This window comes from Lycorma delicatula, chromosome 12 (genome assembly GCF_047948215.1).
Source record: "Lycorma delicatula isolate Av1 chromosome 12, ASM4794821v1, whole genome shotgun sequence".
Lineage (NCBI taxonomy): Eukaryota > Metazoa > Arthropoda > Insecta > Hemiptera > Fulgoridae > Lycorma > Lycorma delicatula.
Genome location: NC_134466.1, coordinates 64,732,928 through 64,752,703, shown reverse-complemented (window position 1 = coordinate 64,752,703; position 19,776 = coordinate 64,732,928). Strand labels below are relative to the sequence as shown.

The 19,776-nt window shown below is 34.3% G+C and overlaps 1 protein-coding gene across 1 annotated transcript in view; it reads right to left on the bottom strand.

Moving 5' to 3' along the window:
* Positions 1–9,209: 9,209 nt before the first annotated feature.
* The window catches only part of LOC142332787 (maltase A3-like), a 32,660-nt gene continuing 22,093 nt past the window's right edge, over positions 9,210–19,776 (bottom strand). Inside the window, exons 9-11 of the mRNA XM_075379402.1 lie at positions 18,451–18,646; positions 15,275–15,418; positions 9,210–9,459 (exon numbers count right to left, since the gene is read on the bottom strand). Coding sequence (XP_075235517.1) covers positions 9,210–9,459; positions 15,275–15,418; positions 18,451–18,646 — 590 coding nt within the window. The remainder of the gene's footprint in view (positions 9,460–15,274; positions 15,419–18,450; positions 18,647–19,776) is intronic.

The following is a 19,776-nucleotide window of genomic DNA, read 5'->3' as shown; positions in this document are numbered from 1 at the left end:
CACATCGGCGCGCGGGTCACAGCGCATGCTACTGAATCGCACGAGGAGTACTGACAGAGCGGAAACGGCCAATACGCAGCTGATTCGAAGAACGCGCTAGATTAATTACTTTTTTTCATATAGTAGTAATACTTATTACCCCATCGATAAAAAAAGCGTTTTCGAAAGGAAATTTGACAGAGAACACGATAGAAATATTAAATACTTGATACGTGGGGGGGCAATTGTTAAAAATCGATTTAAACTTTTAATTGTTTATAACAATTTCAATTTGTAAATAATTTTTTTTCAAGTACTTTAAATCTCGTTCTTTTACCTTTAAAATGAAAAAAAAAAAAATGAAATCTGTAGCTCAAATAGAACCAGAGTTATGAATTTTTTAAAAATATACTACAAGCCAAAAATCACCAAATTCTGAAATTTTCAATCCTTTCTATTTTCCAAAAAAATTAAAAGAAAAAAAAATCCTCGAATAGATATATCTTCTTTTGTCGTCTAGAATACGTAAAAAAAGTTTTAGCTAAATCAAAAATGTGTCAGTCAATTTTCGACCAAATCTGCACGGTTTGTAAAAGAATGTCCCATATATTAAAGTCTTGAAGATTGATTCTTTTCATCCATTCTTTCCTTTATCCTATTTTTTGTTTAGTTAATAAAAATTTATTTTCTCTTTAAAAATAATATTTTTTTAAAATTTTTATTCGTAAATTCGTTCAGAATAAGTAGAAAAATATTTCGTATAAATTATGAAAAAATTAAATCAATAAAAATGTTTGTATTATTCGGATTTTATAATGGTTTTGTAATTTTTAAAGTAAGAAACATTTAAAATTATAAAAATTTTATTTGAAAATATAGAATTTGACCCAATTTTATATTTCTCAAGTTTTTAAACCCGTGAGTTGTATTATTATTATTATAATATAATGAAATGATAATGATCATTATCGTTATTATTATTTATTCATGGTTCGTCTCCGGATACCTTCAGGATTATTCGTGGAGGTATATATTCGTGGGTACCTCCTGAAAAACAAAAAAATAACAAACACACACACACACACACACACACACACACACACACACATATACACACACACCCACACGCATACACACACACACACACACACACACACACACACACACACACACACACACAGATATATATATATACACACAAAAATACAAACCACACAAACAAAACCAGATATAATAGTGATATACCGGGTGTATAAAAAGTTACTTACATCCCGTCTAACTTTTTTTATGATCGAGCTAACAGAATGCGGTTTGCGACATTCTTTCTGGTCCAAGTTTTGTTATTTCAATGAACGTACATTTCACTCTTTTTGATTTTTGGGCAGCGGGTGGTTAGGGGCAACTCAAAAACCCCAAACGGGACCAATGATCATTTGATATATCATTTTAAAAGCTCGATGAGACGAGAAAAATGATAGAATTAAAACTAAATTTTGATCACGCAGTCCAAAATGGCGGCCCACAATTTATTTTGTTTCAGATAGCTAGAAATACGGTTGTATGCATCCCTTTAATTTTTTTGTTGAGTTATACTCATTCTCTGTTTAGAAATCTTCTCCGATAAAAAAGGCTAATTCAGTAAGCACCAATTTATAGTATTCAGCATTTAAGGGGGTGGGGGGGTGGAGGGGGGGCTGCTCAAAAATGTTAAATGGAATGTACGGTCAGGTAGTTCATGGGTTTAAAGTAGCCCGTGAAATCGCCCCTTAGTACAAGGAAGATTGCCGCAAACCGCATCCAATTATATCAATTATAGAAAACGTTAGAGGGGATGTAAGTTATTTTTCAGACACCCGGTATAGTATCGATGAGTTTATTACTTAATTACTCGTCCCATAATAAAGGTAAAATAAAAACGGGAAAAATATTGCGCTACTGCATTACCAGGGTATTTGTTTTTATCATCTGTACTCTCGTTGCATTCGGTACATAATAAAGTCATGCAACTGGATTCTTCTCATCCATTCTTTCCTTTATCCTATTTCTTGTTTAGTTAATAAAAAACTATTTTCTCTTTAAAAATAATATTTTATTTATTTTTGTTATTCTGAACAAAGTTCAAAATAAGTAGAGGATGGTATTTTTGGTGTTTGAAGATCCACTCAACTAATGATTCGGCTTCCACGGCGCAAATGTTAGCGTCTCGGCCTTTCATCCGGAGGTTCCGGGTTCGAAATCCAGTCAGGCGTGGAATTTTCACACGTGATTCATTTCATCCTCTGAAACAATACCTAATGGTGGTCCCGGAGGTTAAAAAAATAAGTAATGATCGGAGTATGTAGTCTAATTACCGGGTTAACCCACCGGGTTGGTCTAGTGGTGAACGCGTCTTTCCAAATCAGCTGATTTGGAAGTAGAGAGTTCCAGCGTTCAAGTCCTAGTAAAGTCAGGTATTTTTACACGGATTTGAATACTAGATCGTGGATACCGGTGTACTTTGGTGGTTGGGTTTCAATTAACCACACCTCTCAGGACGTCGAACTGAGACTGTACAAGACTACACTTCATTTACAATCATACATAACATCCTCTGAAGTAATACCTTAACGGTAATTACCGGTGGCTAAACAGGAAAAAGAAAAGAAGAGGGGTAAACTTGATGGTTTCTTATGTTTTTTGACCTGAAAAATCGAATAAAACAGGTCCCAGAACTGTATTTGCAGTATTTTTTATGATATCCAACGGAAAATAGAAAATTTCTTTAATGAAGAGTATTTTAGTAGGTTTGAAATACAAGAACTTAGTTAAATGTTTAATAAATGCGTAAATGTTATTATAAAAATATATAGAACATTTTATTCCGAGATAATTGATTTAATAATGTCTATGAATAAAAATCATGTTTTATTAATAACAAACTTAATAAAGAAATTTAATGAATTTGTAAAAATTAAAAACAGTTGTTTTTAGTAAAATAAATTTTTCTTTTTCCTGTTTACCCTCCGGTAATTACCGTTCAGATAATGAAATTAGTTTGATATGTATGAGTGTAACTGAAGTGTAGTCATGTACAGACTCAGTTCGACCATTCCTGAGATATGTGCTTAATTGAAACCCAACCATCAAAGAACACCGGTATCCACGATCTAGTATTCAAATCCGTGTAAAAATAACTGGCTTTACTAGGATTTGAACGCTGGAACTCTCGACTTCCAATTCAGCTGATTTGGGAAGACGCGTTCACCAGTAGACCAACCCGGTGGGTTATGGTCCGTACGTTACTCTCTACGAAAATTACGTTGAACTGCGATTTCTGATTTGTGTATAACAAAATTATCTTATTAAATTTTAAGTGTGCATTCAATCATTTTAGGAATATGAAATATAACTCTTCGGGTTGATCTAATGGTGAACGCGTCTTCCCAAATCAGCTGATTTGGAAGTCGGGAGTTCCAACGTTCATGTCCTAGTAGAGTCGGTTATTTTTACACGGATTTGAATACTAGATCGTGGATACCGGTGTTCTTTAGCGGTTGGGTTTCAATTAACCACACATCTTAGGAATGGTTCAACTTTTTCTTTCTTTTTCCTGTTTAGCCTCCGGTAACTACCGTTTAAATAATTCTTCAGAGGATGATATGTATGAATGTAAATGAAGTGTAGTCTTGTACATTCTCAGTTCGACCATTCCTGAAATGTGTGGTTAATTGAAACTCAAACACCAAACAACACCTGTATCAACGATCTAGTATTCAAATTTGGGAAGACGCGTTCACCATTAGACCAACCCGGTGGGTTAGGAATGGTTGAACTGAGACTGTACAAGACTACACTTCATTTACACTCGTACATATCATCCTTTGAAGTAATACCTGAACGGTAATTACCGGAGGCTAAACAGGAGAAAGAAAGAAAGAAAGCCAAATTGAAGTTACATATATGTGTGAAACTTTCGGTGTTAAAGGAAGGTGAGGGTGTAGCGCTTCCGCGAATAGGCTAATTTGATAATTGAACGTTGTAAGTTGTGGTTGGTGGTCGTGTTTGGAAGAGGCTATACGAAGGCGATGCTTTCGTATGTCGAGACATTTGCATCGGTGGCAATCTGATAGAGGCCAAACTGATGACTGTGTTGTATTATTAAGTTTAGAGGGGAGGGTCTAAAATAAGACCGATAAAGCCCATCGTGGCTAGGAACGAAGGGTGAGTTTGGGCGACCGGGATCCTCGTAAGGCGGGTGTTTTCTTCTACTCTTATTAGATTGTTCAGATGGTATAGGAGCACAGTAAAAGATATAATAACGTATTTGAACATAAAGTGTTCTGAAACTTTATTTATTTAGTAAAATGAACTGTGTTATAAAAAATAAATTATAGTTTAAACTAGAATTAATGATTTTTTTCCTGATTTTACAAAAATTTCCAGTGACGGAAATGTGACAATTTTTTTTCACTGTATAAAATAATCTCATATGTAAAAAAAAAAAAACAAAATGGATATTTGACTGTACATGTGTGGTAGTTTGGTGTTGTATACGCCTATATTATAATCATTTTCAATTTAAAACTGTCAAGTTAAGTTGCATTATAGTACCGAACGGGAGCTAACGCATGATGAATAAATGTGAAAGACCTCCTGGTGGTGCCATCTGCCAATCTCTCTGTAATCTTCCGCAAAAATAACTCCATAAGTGGTTCATTTTTTCTTCACTTCACATATAAGTGTTGCGCGCATGTTATTTCGTTACAACGGAATTCTTTTATTTTTAACTGGAAATGCGTGGTACTTATTCTAAAAACGGGAACAACTTTTATTCTGGTTGAAATAATTTGGTATTTTAACGGATTTTAATTGTATTTTTTTTTTCAGCTTATTTTTAAAAGTTTTATTTTGCTATATTTTTTTATACTTATATAATTTATGACTATTTATTTCTTTTTAATATTTAATTAATAGTATAATCCTAATTAGAATTTAATAATAATAATAATAATAATAATAATAATAATAGTTTAAATTATAAACGCCTTATATAATTCTAGAAAACACTTGGGTAAGTTACAAAGTATAGTCGCCGTAGACTAACGGCGATCTTAGATTGGCGATGACTACTACCCGACATACAACATGTTTTACCCTCTTAGTAATCCCTTTACCAAATAATTGTTCTATTTTTAAGAAATGAATGCAACAATTTTGAAATGAAATACATCGGTAGTTTCACCATATCTGGCAGCATGTTTCGGGATTTCAGTTCCTTTATATGTTTTGCCAATGTTTCTAAAAACTTTATTTCTTTGTTTTTTCCAGTTATCGTAGTTTATTGTTCTCTTTTTCCCTCTATATGCTTGTTTTAATGCATCACCAACAGTAGACAATTAAATACTATTCGTCATCGTGGAGCGTATGAAATATTTTCTGCTGTCCAGAAATAATGTCCCTAAACACCACCACAACTGTTTTAGTTAAAATTCCGACAATTAGAGTTCACCCGTAGAAAAAAAAAATAGAATTCCCATTAAAACTTCGCTTTCATAAAATTTGTTAGTTGTAACGTTTTTTCGTTGACCCATTCAGTTACATTATTAATTCTTTTATTTTCACTTTTTGAAGTCTGTCCCAAATTAAGGATCAGTAAGTTTTTGGTTTGTCCGTTTAAATACAAGCAATGTATATGTTATACAGAGTGATTCAAAGAAACGGGAAATTTAAAAAATTAAATAACGTTACTGAAAAATGTTTTTTAGAAAATGAATTTTATTTCATGTAATTGTACAAATATTGCCATTTTAGGATACATACATTTTAGTTTATTTTTTAAAGACGACATCTTGCAGGTGACCTCCTCTTCTACGTAAACACTCACGCAAGTCTCTTCGTTAAATTGTTCGTGGTTTGACGTAACATCTCAACTGGAATTTCTGCAATCGCTTCTCGGATCTTTGTCGTCAGTTCTTCCGTTGTAGCAGGTCTACTGTGGAACACTTTGCTTTTAAGGTGACCCCACAAAAAGTAATCGCAAGCTGACAGATCAGGCGATCTGGGAGGCCATCTAATGTCACCGTTTTGTGAAATGACACGTTGTCCAAACAATCGGAGTACAGCTGCCATCGATATTCGTGCAGTATGTGACGTTGTTCCGTCTTGTTGAAACCGGGCTGTGTTAAGAATCGGTGGAAATCTCTTTTGTTGTTCCACAACAAATGTTTCAAGCACGGCTACGTAACGAGCCGACGTCACTGTAATCGCAAGACCGTTGTCATCTTCAACACTTGAACTATGCAGATGTAAAGATGCTGAGAAACGACGGATTAACCGATGTGGACTTCGTGTGACAGCATCTTGTAAAACTTGAACGTTCTGTGGTGTACGGACGGTTCGCTCACGGCCTGGATGTTTCTTTTTCATTGCCGAACCGGTTTCCTCAAAATTAGATATCCGTGTTTTAATTGCACGTGCAGATGGAACACGGTCGTGCCGTCCCGGATTAAAATGACGGCGAAATTCTCTACGCGCTCCCTCCACACTGTCATTGTTTTTGTAAAACGCTTTGATAGCAAATGCACGTTGCGCACCACTCCAAGGATCCATGACAACTAAATGGCAGGTTAGGTTAGAAGTCTGGCACCACTTATCAAGTGTTACCAATCGCCCACGGCTACCAACACATCTTTCAAAATTTCCCGTTTCTTTGAATCACCTGTATAATGTAGTATTTCTACATAAAAGGAGATAACGTGAATTTTTTTGCTTTTATACCAACCGTTGCATAAGTTCTTCATTCAACTGTGTTGAATGAAAATCATTTGAAGTATAAAAAGATTTAGTTTCTAATTACTTTCTTTAAAAACCAGTAATGATCATTAGCGGTAAATAGATTTAACTTGAAGAGATGTACATTTTAATAAGCTTGGTTTGCCAATTTTTACCTTTAGGTTCAGTACAGTAAAGTAGCTAATGTGAAATAATTTCACTTCAAAATTTATTTCAGTCTAGCGTTAAACAATTTTTGTCTCAATTCTTTTGATTACACCACAGGAATTAAAAAGAAACTGACAACACAGTTGTAAAACTTTTCCGTCCCGCGGTTATGCCGCGTTCCAGGAAAGTCCTAAAACTGTGGGTTAATCCTGATGTACAACTTACACGCACGACTTAATTTTAAATATTTATCATTTTATTTAAATGTAATATTTTTTTTGTTTATTTAATTCAATGATTTTAACAAAAGGGCGCACGTATACCGTATTTTATTCGCGCGGGTATGGCGGTACTAGTGGCCACTTTAAATAATTTTTTACGCTTTAAATATTATTCATTTATTTAATTCTACCGCTTACCTGTGACGTTACAACAGCGCAAACTACTACATCTAACCCACGGGGTTGGTCTAATTGTGAACGCGTCTTCCCAAATCAGCTGATTTGGAAGTCGGGAGTTCCAGCGTTCAAGTCCTAGTAAAGTAAATTATTTTTACACGGATTTGAATACTAGATCGTGGACACCGTTGTTCTTTGGTGATTAATAACACATCTCAGGAATGGTCGAAATGAGACTGTACAACTACATTTACATTCATAGATATCATCCTCTGAACGGTAATATGCAGCGTGAAAAATATATTTAAACAAATTAAAACTGTCTGAAAGATGATCCGTCACCAATTATTTTATTTAATTAAATACTGCATAACGATATTTTAGATTTTTATTTCCATACCTTGTTTCTTTTTTTTTTTTTAGTTCAATTTATTGTGGTTTTTTTAGTTCAATTTTTTTATTCTTTTTTTGGCAGTTGTGTTTTTTTAATTTTTATGATTGTTTTTTGTTATTTAATACTTTTTTTAGCGATCATCGACAAAAATTCATGACTTTACGGGCCGTTCTTTTTCGCGGAAGTAACTGTGTCTGGACTGAATTATCTTAATATGCAACAAGATATGGTCTCTCCTCATCTATATAATACGAACCGCAGAATTTTATTTGCAACAAGATGGTGCTCCTCTTCACGGGCATAACGGTGTACATGATCGGTTGGATGGAATTCACTTAGGTCACCGGGGACCAGACAAAGGTGTTTGTCGTGGACTACACATTCGCCTGATCTGACTTATGCGATGTTTTTCTTTGGGATTTATAAAGGATTAAGTTTGTGTGTTACCGTTATCAGCTGATTTACCCGACTCGAGATCACTGAAATATAGAAATACTGGAATGGGCACTGCCTATGTCCAACTTGAGCGGAAAACAAACGTGAGACAGATAGATTTAGAGGTATAGTTTTCATTGTCGCACAGTGCAGCGCATGCGCACTGTACCTAACGTACCGTCCCTTCAGAAAGTGATTCCATAAAACTTAATTGTAGTTAATATTAAGTGATAAAATCTCACAATTCTATGTAATTAATAGAAAAATTTCAATTCTTATGAATATTAAATAAATATTGGGTTAATCATTGTATCATATAAATGTTTTTATAAAAACTTTCTACAATAACTTGAATTATGAAAGATAATTTGTGATTTGTGATGAGAGATATCGTCACAAACTTTTTGAACGGACTGTAGACAAAGAGAGGTATACCTCTAAATCAGCTATCTTTGTTGGCACGGATTTCTAACGCTAATGCCCGTTCCAGTATTTCTATATTTCAGTGCTCGAGATGTAGAATTGAAACAGCTGTCGCATCACGCCAGACTTTCTGATTAAAATATGAGATGACCTCTCCTTTAAGCTGAATTTGTGCCGTGTGACAAATGGTGCTAACATTGAACACTTACAGGAAAATCCTTTTTAGTTTTTCTTTCATTTTACGTGTAATTCGTCAATGTAAGTAAAACTTAATAAATATTACATAATTTTAAAACCCATTTTCCTTTTGAAACACACTGTATTATTTGGAAGTTAATTTTATCGATCTAGTTTAATACTGTAAGGCCATTATAAAACTGTTTTACTTTATATCCTGAATTTTTATCGCTACACGTTTCCGGCTGGTAGTCGGTCGGATAGGAGAATTCCGTTGTGTTTTAGGAAGAAAAATCCTACTCCATGAAGGAAAGGATTTATTTATCTATAAAGGAATTAAGGGGAAAAAACAACGCTCGTGTTTAGATAACAGATTTGAATAAGAAATTGTATTATGTCAAATTCGATGAATTTTAGGATAAAATAAAAAGGAAATGTAATCATCATAAATGTATATTTAAAAAAAAAATTTTATTCAAAATGTGCTAAGAGTATTTTCCAAAAAAAGTTACAATTATAGTGCTTATCAGAGTAAACCATGTCAAATATTTGTTATTAGTTACGTAAATGGAATTACTTTTTGGAGTTGTGGGCGTCGGTGTTGTAGATGTAATATTTTCAGGCGATGTTGTTGGTACCACTGTAATATCTGTTGTTAATACAACCGATGCTTTTGGCCTTAATATCAATGGTTTTGATGGATTGTGTATTGAAAATTTTGTATCCAATATTTCCCTGTAAAAAAAACAAAAAAAAAAAAAACATTATATATATTACATGTATTATTATATTATTTTTTTCGTTCTGACCGCTAAGGATCGCGTTTACATAGTTTGGACTTATATTTCTTTTCCCAAAAGTTCTTCATTATTTCAGTCAGTTATTTTTTCCTTTTTTCGTCCATATACCGGGTGATTCAAAAAGGATTTGACAACTTTAAAAGCATATAAATTTTTTTGAGATAACTTACAGATTCGGTTGAGCTTTCATTTAAAAAAAAAAAAAAAAATCAAGTTTGTTACCCAACCTTCACTTTGGTTTGATATGGCTTCCATTTGCAATGCGTCATACATCCCACCTGTAATCGATTTCATTCCAGAATGTAGCCAGCAAGTCTGGCATTACCTCTGCAGCTGGGGTGTTAATTCTACGTGAAGGCAAAATTTGATATGTATTTTACTGATGTAAATGTCTGCCGAGGCATTTACATCGGTGGCAACCCGACCGAGGCCTGGCTAATGACTGTGAGATGTAATCAGTTAGAGGGTCTAAAGACGAACTCCGGTAAAGTCCCTCAGGGCTTGGAACGGAAGGGGTGGTGTGACGACCGGTAACGTCACATGGTGGTGGGGGGGGGTGTCTTTACCCCACGGTGTTGTGATGGGGTGTTACAACAAAATCAACAGGCAATGGCGGTACATAAACCCTGATCTTTAATGAAACCCTATAAGAAAAAATCTAGCGGGGTCAAATCTGGGCAATTGGATTTTCATGACCGATCCATCCGATCTGGAAATCGAGTATCAAAAAAGTCTCGGACTTCTAGGCGGTAGTGAGGTGATGCCCCGTCTTCCTAATAGTAATGACTTCCATTTTGGTCATCATTGTCCAACTGGGAAAGTAGAAAATTTTGAAGCATATCCAGAAAAACGATTCCATTTCGGACGCCTCCTAGGAAGAATATCGGCCGTTCTGTCTGGATGAAGAGCAACCTGTCTCAACGAAGGTTTGGTGTCAAAAGTAAATTGTATGCTAACTAGGAGGCTCCCTACCGCACTCTACGAAAAGTACGTTGAACTGCAAATCGTGAAACCAAAACAGACAGCGAGCACGTTCTGCACCAGTAATGTATCCGTTTTTAACAACATTGGTGATAACGCTGGCGATTAAATTCGGTACTAATGAACTACCTGAGTCAAAACTTGATGTGTTTTGTAATGAAATGAGACCGAGGCCTGGCTGATGTCTGTAATCAGTTAGAGGGTCTAAAGAGGACCTCCAGTAAAGCCCCTCAGGGCTTATGACGGGGAGGGGGTGATGTGACGACCGGTAACGGCACAAGGTGGGTGTCTTCCCTCCACGGTGTTGGGGAATCAATCGATTCTTTAAGTTATCTAAATATATTTTTATGTGCTTTTAAAGTTGTGAAGTCCTTTTTAAATTACCCGGTATTCAGGTGTTTTTCTTTCTTTTTTCTCTCTGAAGACTTAAATTCTGGTATCTATTTTCAAGAACCATTTCTTTCTTCAGTTATATCTTTTAGAAATATTCAATAGTTCTAAATCTTTTTATATTTCCTTAAACCGTGTGATCATTGCTGTTCTGTTTTGTCAATCTGTTATTGTTTATTCGGTACTTACGTATTAACGCCACCGCAGCTACAGCTTTATTTAAAAATAAAGTAGTCAATCGGATTTCGGTGGAAAATGGGCCGATAATAGAGTTTAACATAGATTCAAAACAGTCTCTTTATTAATTTTAATAAATGGTTATTTATATTTATTTTATAAATATAATTTAACTAAATTTAACCTACGCTCGCTTCGCTCGCTAACCTTGACTAATTAACAGGAGTGTTTTGATTATTTAAATAATAAATAATTGCAATAATTACTGAATTTATTAAATAAATACTCAAAAAATTACGGTGTTAATTAGTCAAGGTTAGCGAAGCGAAGCGACCGTAGGTTAAGTTTGGTTAAATTATATTTATAAAATAAATATAAATAACCATTTATTAAAATTAATAAAGAGACTGTTCATTTAAAATACCGTTTATTCTGTATAAATTTCCTTAAAAATTTAATTTTATCTGAATTAAATTCATTTCATTTCATTTTTTCATTTTTTTTCTGTAAATTTATACACTTCTTTTTCACATTTCAATATGTAAATTCTATCTTCGATTTTGGTCCGTATAATTTTCTTACAAATTGTTTTTTCGTTCCTGTTAAAATATTCTGCACCGTATCCTGTAGGAAAGCAGTTTTGTAATGCTCTAATTTTGTGTTATATGACAGGAATTTGTATTGTTAATGTTCTTCGTGAAATTATAAGCGATTTTCATTTTTTGTATTCTGTTTTTTATGTCTTTTTTTCAGTTACATTTAGTGTGATGATTTCTTCTAGATGTTTATAATTTTGCACTCTTTTCTTTCCTTTTCTCAGAAATTAGAACGGTTTGAATTTTATTCTCTTTGTATTTAGAAAAACATTCTTTTTTTTTAATACAAAAATTTGTAGAGCAATTTTTCTTTTAAATTCGTGTTGTTTTTGAATTTTGACTTCGCTTCGTCTATATTTTTTGAAAAAATTGCAATATTATAATTTTTTAATTTACTTTCATTTGTATAATTAAATTAGAATTTTTAAATTATTTCAAAACGGGGTATTTTTCGTCACAGTCCTTAAGTTTACCTTTATTTCTAATATAAAATGATTAATAATAGTTAATTCTATTCCTACGAACTCAGATTTTCATTACAATCTCGTTAAGAGGCTGTAGTGTACTCTAAATACTTCAAACGGTTGACTGCAACATCTTTCAAAACATTAAATTTATACTAAACTGGTTAATTTTATAATACATAATAATTTATAGTATAGATCTATACAGGACATGGGGGATGGTACGCGTCTAGCTTGTTTTTAAGGGCAACGGGAGCCCAAGTGCTCTTCAATAACGCGAATTTGAACCAATATTTGTTTTGTTTCCAGCTGGCAGCTGATGAGTTGTGAGTCTGCGGGATGGTCCAGTCGAACGAACACATGATGTTCGACTACCTCTTGGGGGGGGGGGGGGGCTAGAACTCAGGCCACCCTGGAATTTAGAGGTCAAGGGGAAAATTGGCCACTCATAAGCGACGAGTTAATTAATATGGCGTGAGCCGCATTGTCGGACCGTGTGGGAGTTCCTTGAAGCCGTTGCTTTGTTCAACCGGCATCAGTAGTTTAAGGGATATAAGACTCCTACCGTTTGCTGTAGGAAGCTACCCTCGCGAAATGGCTGGCCATCAGTCAAATATAGCTCCAAGCGCTATAATATGGTGGACAGGTACTTGCTGGCATTCAGCGACCTAGGTGTGGCAGCAAATTGCTGTCCTTGAGGGAATAAATTTTAATTTATTGACAAGTCATACATTTTAGTATGCAGACGGGGTGCGCCTACCAATTTTAGTAATACGAGGTGTGATCAAAAAATACGGTGAATGAATTTTTATAGCGGCAACTGCCGACGCTACATCCATATGCTGTAATTTGTCCAATAGCGTGATCAACTGTGACAGGCAGGGACAAGTTGGAACACGTTCGAGCTTGCCAGTCAGCTGCCAGAGCTGCTAGAGTGAGGTTGTGTTTATCGATTAACACAACTTCACTCTAGCAAACCCCATATTAGAAATGCGAGGCATAACCTCGCGCAACATGGATTTTGAAAATCATGTATCAATTTGCACGGAGTTGAAGGGTCGTCTTCATGCAGATTCGGACTTCATGGCCAAAATTGTAACTAGAGATGAAAATAAAGGCCGAACTCTGTTCCCATAATCGAACTTCAACAAAGTTATTCTTTCGGTTTCACTTAAAGAAGATATTGTTCTTTGAAGATTGTTATTTAGTTTAATAAAACTAAATAATAAACGAGGAAACCAATAATAAAACTTTCAAAAAAAAAATGAACTTCTACACTTCCAACTTAATTTTTACTAGCACACTATCAATTTTACCATTACAAATATATTGAAGTAAATATGTGAAATGGGAAGTTATAATAAATTGCATTGTTTCAAAATAATACAAACTGCATTGTAAATTAACAGCTGATAAGTAAAAAATATCAACTAATATTAACATTGGAAGTTTTTTAGAATTTAGACATTTTTATTTAGAAAATAGTATCATTGATTTGTCGTTGTGCTGTAATTATTAGTTATTTTTTATTATTATTATTAATATTATAGCACCGTTTAAAGTTTGTTATTGTACGCATTTTGAATGTAAAATACAAAAAATTGTTCGTGGCACTAATAAACGATATAAAACGAAGGTTTACCTCGTTTTATTGTTTAAACGATTTTTCCGTCATTGCAACTTTGAACGCTTGTAACTCGATAACGAAGGCATTAACAGGAAAACTGGTTTCACCATTGTTTTTCTTGTAAAAATTTTATAAATCAAAATCATCTTTTATATGTCCACTTTCCAATTTATATATATATATATATATATATATATGTATATACAGGTCATTCACGGGAACCGTATGTTTTTGAAGTGGGTTGTACTCGGGCATTCGTGGTGGAAGGGCACGTGGCTGGTGTCTGAAGTTTCCTTTCTTCATAGCATTTATATTTTAGTCGTTGAGATGAAGACGTGGACGCTAGACCAACGCCTGTACGCGTATGACAGTTTTGCGCGAAATGACGAATCCATTAACTGCTGTTCAGCAAGATTTCCGCCGTCAGTTTAATATCCATAGTAATGCAAATGTCCCTTCTCGTAGCACAATACTGCGATGGGTAAACAACCTTCGAACAAGCGGTTCAATATTGAAGAAAAAACCACCGGGTCCCCGACGAACTGCTAGCACTCCGGAGAACATCGAACGAGTAAGGGAAGCCATTGTCAGAAGCCCACGCCGCTCTCTTCAGAGGCATTCAGCAGCGCTTAAAATGAGCGCTAGTACGGTAAGACGAATTCTGCATACAGACCTGCATTCCCAACCTTACAAGATAGCCGTCGTGCAGCAGTTAAACGAGAAAGATTTCACGCAGCGATTTCAATATCTTGTTGTTGAAAAGTATTTTTAAAGGCTTATTTGTTATTCCGACATCAAATGGTGTGTTATTCCTCTTTAATTTCTTAGTCAATTTCTTCCTCCAAATAACTCCTACAACCAAAAAGTCATCATAATACTATACCGCTACCCATCACCCACCATGTATTAGTTGCGTTCTGCCCCTCATTTATTTGGTCACTCTATAAATCCGTATTATTTCTTATGTATCATCCGTTTTTCTGTTTTTAGATTTTATATCCTCTCTTTTTCCTGTTTAGCTTCCGGGAATTACCATCCAGATATTTCTTCAGAGGATGATATGTATGAGTGTAAATGAAGAGTAGTCTTTTACAGTCTCAGTTCGACCAATCATGAGATGTGTGGTTAATTGAAACCCAACCACCAAAGAACACCGGTATCTACGATCTAGTATTCAAATCCGTGTAAAAATAACTAACTTTACTAGGACTTGAACGCTAGAATTCTCGACTTCCAAATCAGTTAATTTGGGAAGACGCATTCACCACTAAACCAACCCGGTGGGTTAATATATATATATATATATATATAAATCTGGATTGCCTTTGCCTATTGGCAGAGAGTTCTGTCAACCAGAAATAAAAAAGGACTTTTGTTTTTCTGTTCTTTTTAAGAAAAAATTGTTTTCGTCTTCAAAAAAAAAAATTAATTGTACATTTTGATTGCAATGTTAGGTATTTTACAAAGTTTATTTTTGTTCATTTTTAACACCCTTTATTAAAAGTAATAACATACCCATCTTTATAACCAGAATTGATGCTTGATACAGCTACGCTCAATTTGTCCGGCAAATTTGGTATCGATTCTTTAAGCAATATAACCTCCATTTCACTCCCAAAGTTTACGACAATCACGTAAGATTCATTTCCTGGTAATCTCCTAAAAAAAAAAAAATATATATAAATAAAAATAATAAAAGAAAAAATTGTCTTATAATTATTTATAAAATTTATTTTTATCACCTATTGAATTATTTTTTTATTTCACTTGCATAATTTATTTATTTTTTTTTGAAATCTCTGCTGATTCAGAAAGTTTCGCCGGAAATTATTTATTGTGAAATTTTATTAAAAAGCGTCTATATTTTCTTTACATTTAAAAATTCGTAAAGAATATACATTAATTTAAAATTTAAATTAAAGTAAATTATATGAATGCACTTGCCTTAAAGTATTTAAATTTGTATGTGATTTTTAAAAGCAAATGAGAATATACAATAAAAAGATTAAAAGAAATTATGTACTTAAATTTTGTACTTTTTCTTAACTGCATAGATGAAGTCCTACGCAAGAACTATCGCATGAAAATAAACAAGAACAAAACAAAAGTAATGAAATGTAGTAGAAATAACAAAGATGGACCACTGAATGTGAAAATAGGAGGAGAAAAGATTATGGAGGTAGAAGAATCTTGTTATTTGGGAAGTAAAATTACTAAAGATGGACGAAGCAGGAGCTATATAAAATGGCGAATAGCACAAGCTAAACGAGCCTTCAGTAAGAAATATAATTTGTTTACATCAAAAATTAATTTAAATCTCAGGAAAAGATTTTTGAAAGTTTATGTTTGGAGTGCCGCTTTATATGGAAGTGAAACTTGGACAATCGGAGTATCTGAGTAGAAAAGATTAGAAGCTTTTGAAATGCGGTGCTATAGGAGAATGTTAAAAATCAGATGGGTGGATAAAGTGACAAATGAAGAGGTATTGCGGCAAATAGATGAAGAATATAGTATAATTATAGTATAATATAGCATTTGGAAAAATATAGTTAAAAGAAGAGACAGACTTATAGGCCACATACTAAGGCATCCTGGAATAGTCGCTTTAATATTGGAAGGACAGGTAGAAGGGAAAAATTGTGTAGGCAGGCCACGTTTGCAATATGTAAAACAAATTGTTAGGGATGTAGGATGTAGAGGGTATACTGAAATGAAACGACTAGCACTAGATAGGGAATCTTGGAGAGCTGCATCAAACCAGTCAAATGACTGAAGACAAAAAAAAAACTTAACTGCAGTAACAAGTCCTCATTAAGAGCTTTGCAGTTATATCATAAGTGGTACTTATTATCATCGGTTCCAGAGTTAAAGCCAATTGAAATTATAATTAATGAAATATTTGGATCTTACAAGGGGAAGACTCATCGGTTCGATCAGACTTTATATAATTTTTTTAATTTTTTTTTTATTCTAAATATATCGATTTATTGATATTTATTAATCTCTGATTGTAGAAAAAAAAATTACAATAAATAACAATTCAATAATAATAAAAAAAAATTATGAAGAAATACCAGAAGTTATTAATGAAATAAAATTTTATGTACTTCTAAAAATGTGTATATTTAATATAACAGGCGTACAAGGAAATCATGTGATGTTCACATCAGGTTTTTGAGTATACCCAATACGCAGATATTAGAAATAAATGGCAATAAATTTAAATATCTTACTTTTCAGAAAATACGTATTTATTTATAAACCAACAGTGTGCAGGTGCCCATTAACTGTTATTGAGAATGATATTGAATTTTCTGTTACATTGATATTGAACTCCGAAACCTTCGGATGAAATGGAGATACGCTACTACTACACTACGAAGATCGCGAATTTCGTAAATTTTCAAAGCACGTGGGGTTTATAATTTATTACTTCGTCTGTTTTTCACAATACGTAGGAGAGGCTGTTGTTATGGGTTGTACCATAAAGGTATTTTCTGGTGTACATAATTTCATTGATGAAGGATCGATTTGAAATAGAGCCTGCTTCAAATTGCGGGTAGAAAATATGGTAGGTAACGCAAAGCAAAATGCATTATCTATAGCGGGTATAATGATAAAACATGATGTAAAGAAAGCTTGTTGCTATATTGTATATAATGGAAAAGCTTACTCACAATGATTCTTCTAGGTTGGCATTATTATCATTATCATTATTATAATTTTTGTTTTGAAAATTAAAATAATAATTTAAAATAACGAAAAAAGGTTAAACAAATAATTTCAAGTGAATCAGTCTTTTACCTGCATCTATTAACTACCCCAAATTTGTATTTTCTTACATTTTTAGTCAGTTAACATTTAATTACAAACATTATTATTTTCTTTTTCTGTTTAGCCTCGGAAACCGGTGTAACGTATTACTTCAAAGGAAGTGTAGTTTTGTACAGTCTCAGGTCGACCATTCCTGAGATGTCTGATTAATTGAAATCCAACCATCAAAGAATACCGGTACCCACGATTATAGTGTTAAAATCCGTATAAAAGTAACTGCAATTACTAGAATTTAAACCTTAGAACTCTCGACTTCGAAATCAGCTGATATGCAATGACGAGTTCACCACTAGACCATTCCGGTGGGTTGTTTTTTGTGACGAGGAGGAATACCAGTTACGTACGCCCCATAAGGAGAAGTGTCGGACTCGCCACAGGTTCCCCAAGGTGATAATAAAAACTGCGTATGTGTTCCTGGGCCCTACCGACTAAACCTGAACCTGGCCGTCAGGGGCCAGACCGGCATTGAAATATTACCACGGCCCCGGCGGGAGCCTTCGGACTCAGGGATTCAGAGTCCTCTTGCGTCATCACCGTGGCCACAGTGATGAAGCACGGGGACTCTGAATCCCCTGACTTCGAAGGCTCCCGCCGGGGTTATGGTAATGTTCAATGCCGGTCTGGCTTGACGGGGGAGTTGGTGGGGGGGGGTTCAGGTTTAGTCGGTAGGGCCTAGGAACACATACGCACTTTAATTAACACCTTGCGGAACCTGTGGCGAGTCCGACACTGCCCCTTATGGGGCGTACGTAACTGGTATTCTCTTTCTTCACAAAAAAAAAACCCGGTGGATTAATTACGTACATTTTCCCATGTTTATATATAGATATATATTGTAATAGTAACGAACGTTTTACCTGGTGAATGCTAGAACCCATGTTGATACCACATACAAGTTGAGATCTCCCCTTTGTATGGTAGGCTTTTGTCTTAAATCGATTAACTGCTTGTAAACTTTATAATGACTTTTCTCGGCTTTTTTCTGAGTTTCCAAATTCATTTCCCAGTACGATGGGTTAACAACTTCCCATGTGAATTTATTATTCGAGAAACCTGTAAAATATGATTTTTTAATATTAACAATATCGGGTACAAATTATATTTTCGGGTAAAATAATAATAAATCTTTCCTTTTTATAGGATAATTAATCTGTGTCTATTATTTTAGACAAGAAAATTTTTAAATTCTGAATGAAAATAAAATAAATTCAAATAATTTTTATTCGGAAAATTTTATTCGTCAAAAACCATCACAAATCATATTATCTAAACAGTCAGTAAAGTTTGTTTAAGATTCCTGACCGTCTTTCGTTTTTGAATACTGCAAAACCCCTAGTTTTTTCTTATGTTTTCCCCTTCATCCTGATCCCTGAAGGGGTAAACACCCGCCTGATGACGATTCTGGTCGCCATACTACCCCCTCCGTTCCTAGCCATGATGGGCTTTACCGGATGTCGTCTTTTAGACCCTCTCAACTTCATAACTAAACACAGTCTACAGTCTGGCCTCTGCCAAGATGTCACCGACGTAAACGTCTCGGCAGACATTTCCGTCGGTGTATTTACACAACCTACTATTGCCTCATTCAACCATGACCACCTACCATAAGTTACAACCCTCAATTATCAAATTAATCGATTCGCGGAAGACCGATCAGTGTTTTACCGTCAAGAGCAGACATTTCTCTACATGTATTCCTACTACGGGGAACCCAATTCGTGCATGTTTTGGAGCGACATAAATTATCCATGGCTGGTACGCTTAGCCATGTCCATTTTAGTAGATGCACTCTTCTTGCCAAATTCCGGTTTGAAAATCTTTAATAAATATTAATCGATTACTCTGTTAGTTCTCCGGACATTAATCGTATTTGTAATTATGCTGTATTGTATAATTTGCAGTCTTCTGTCTGATCCAGTTGAAAATTTGAGACCGTGTATTATAGTAATGGGAAGAATCATGAACGAGTCGTTTCTTCGATTCGATTCTTTGTACTGAACGAAAGAATCGAGAATCGGTTTGCGGCAGAAACCGATTCTGTTTATTATTCTTAACAATGAATTGGATTGGCTACAGGAAACCAAATCTTTCTCGGTTACGATTCGATTAATCTTTCTTAAGGAGTCGAATAAGAGTTGAAAAGAGAAGAATCGAAGACATTTAATAGATATGCATCAGTTGGA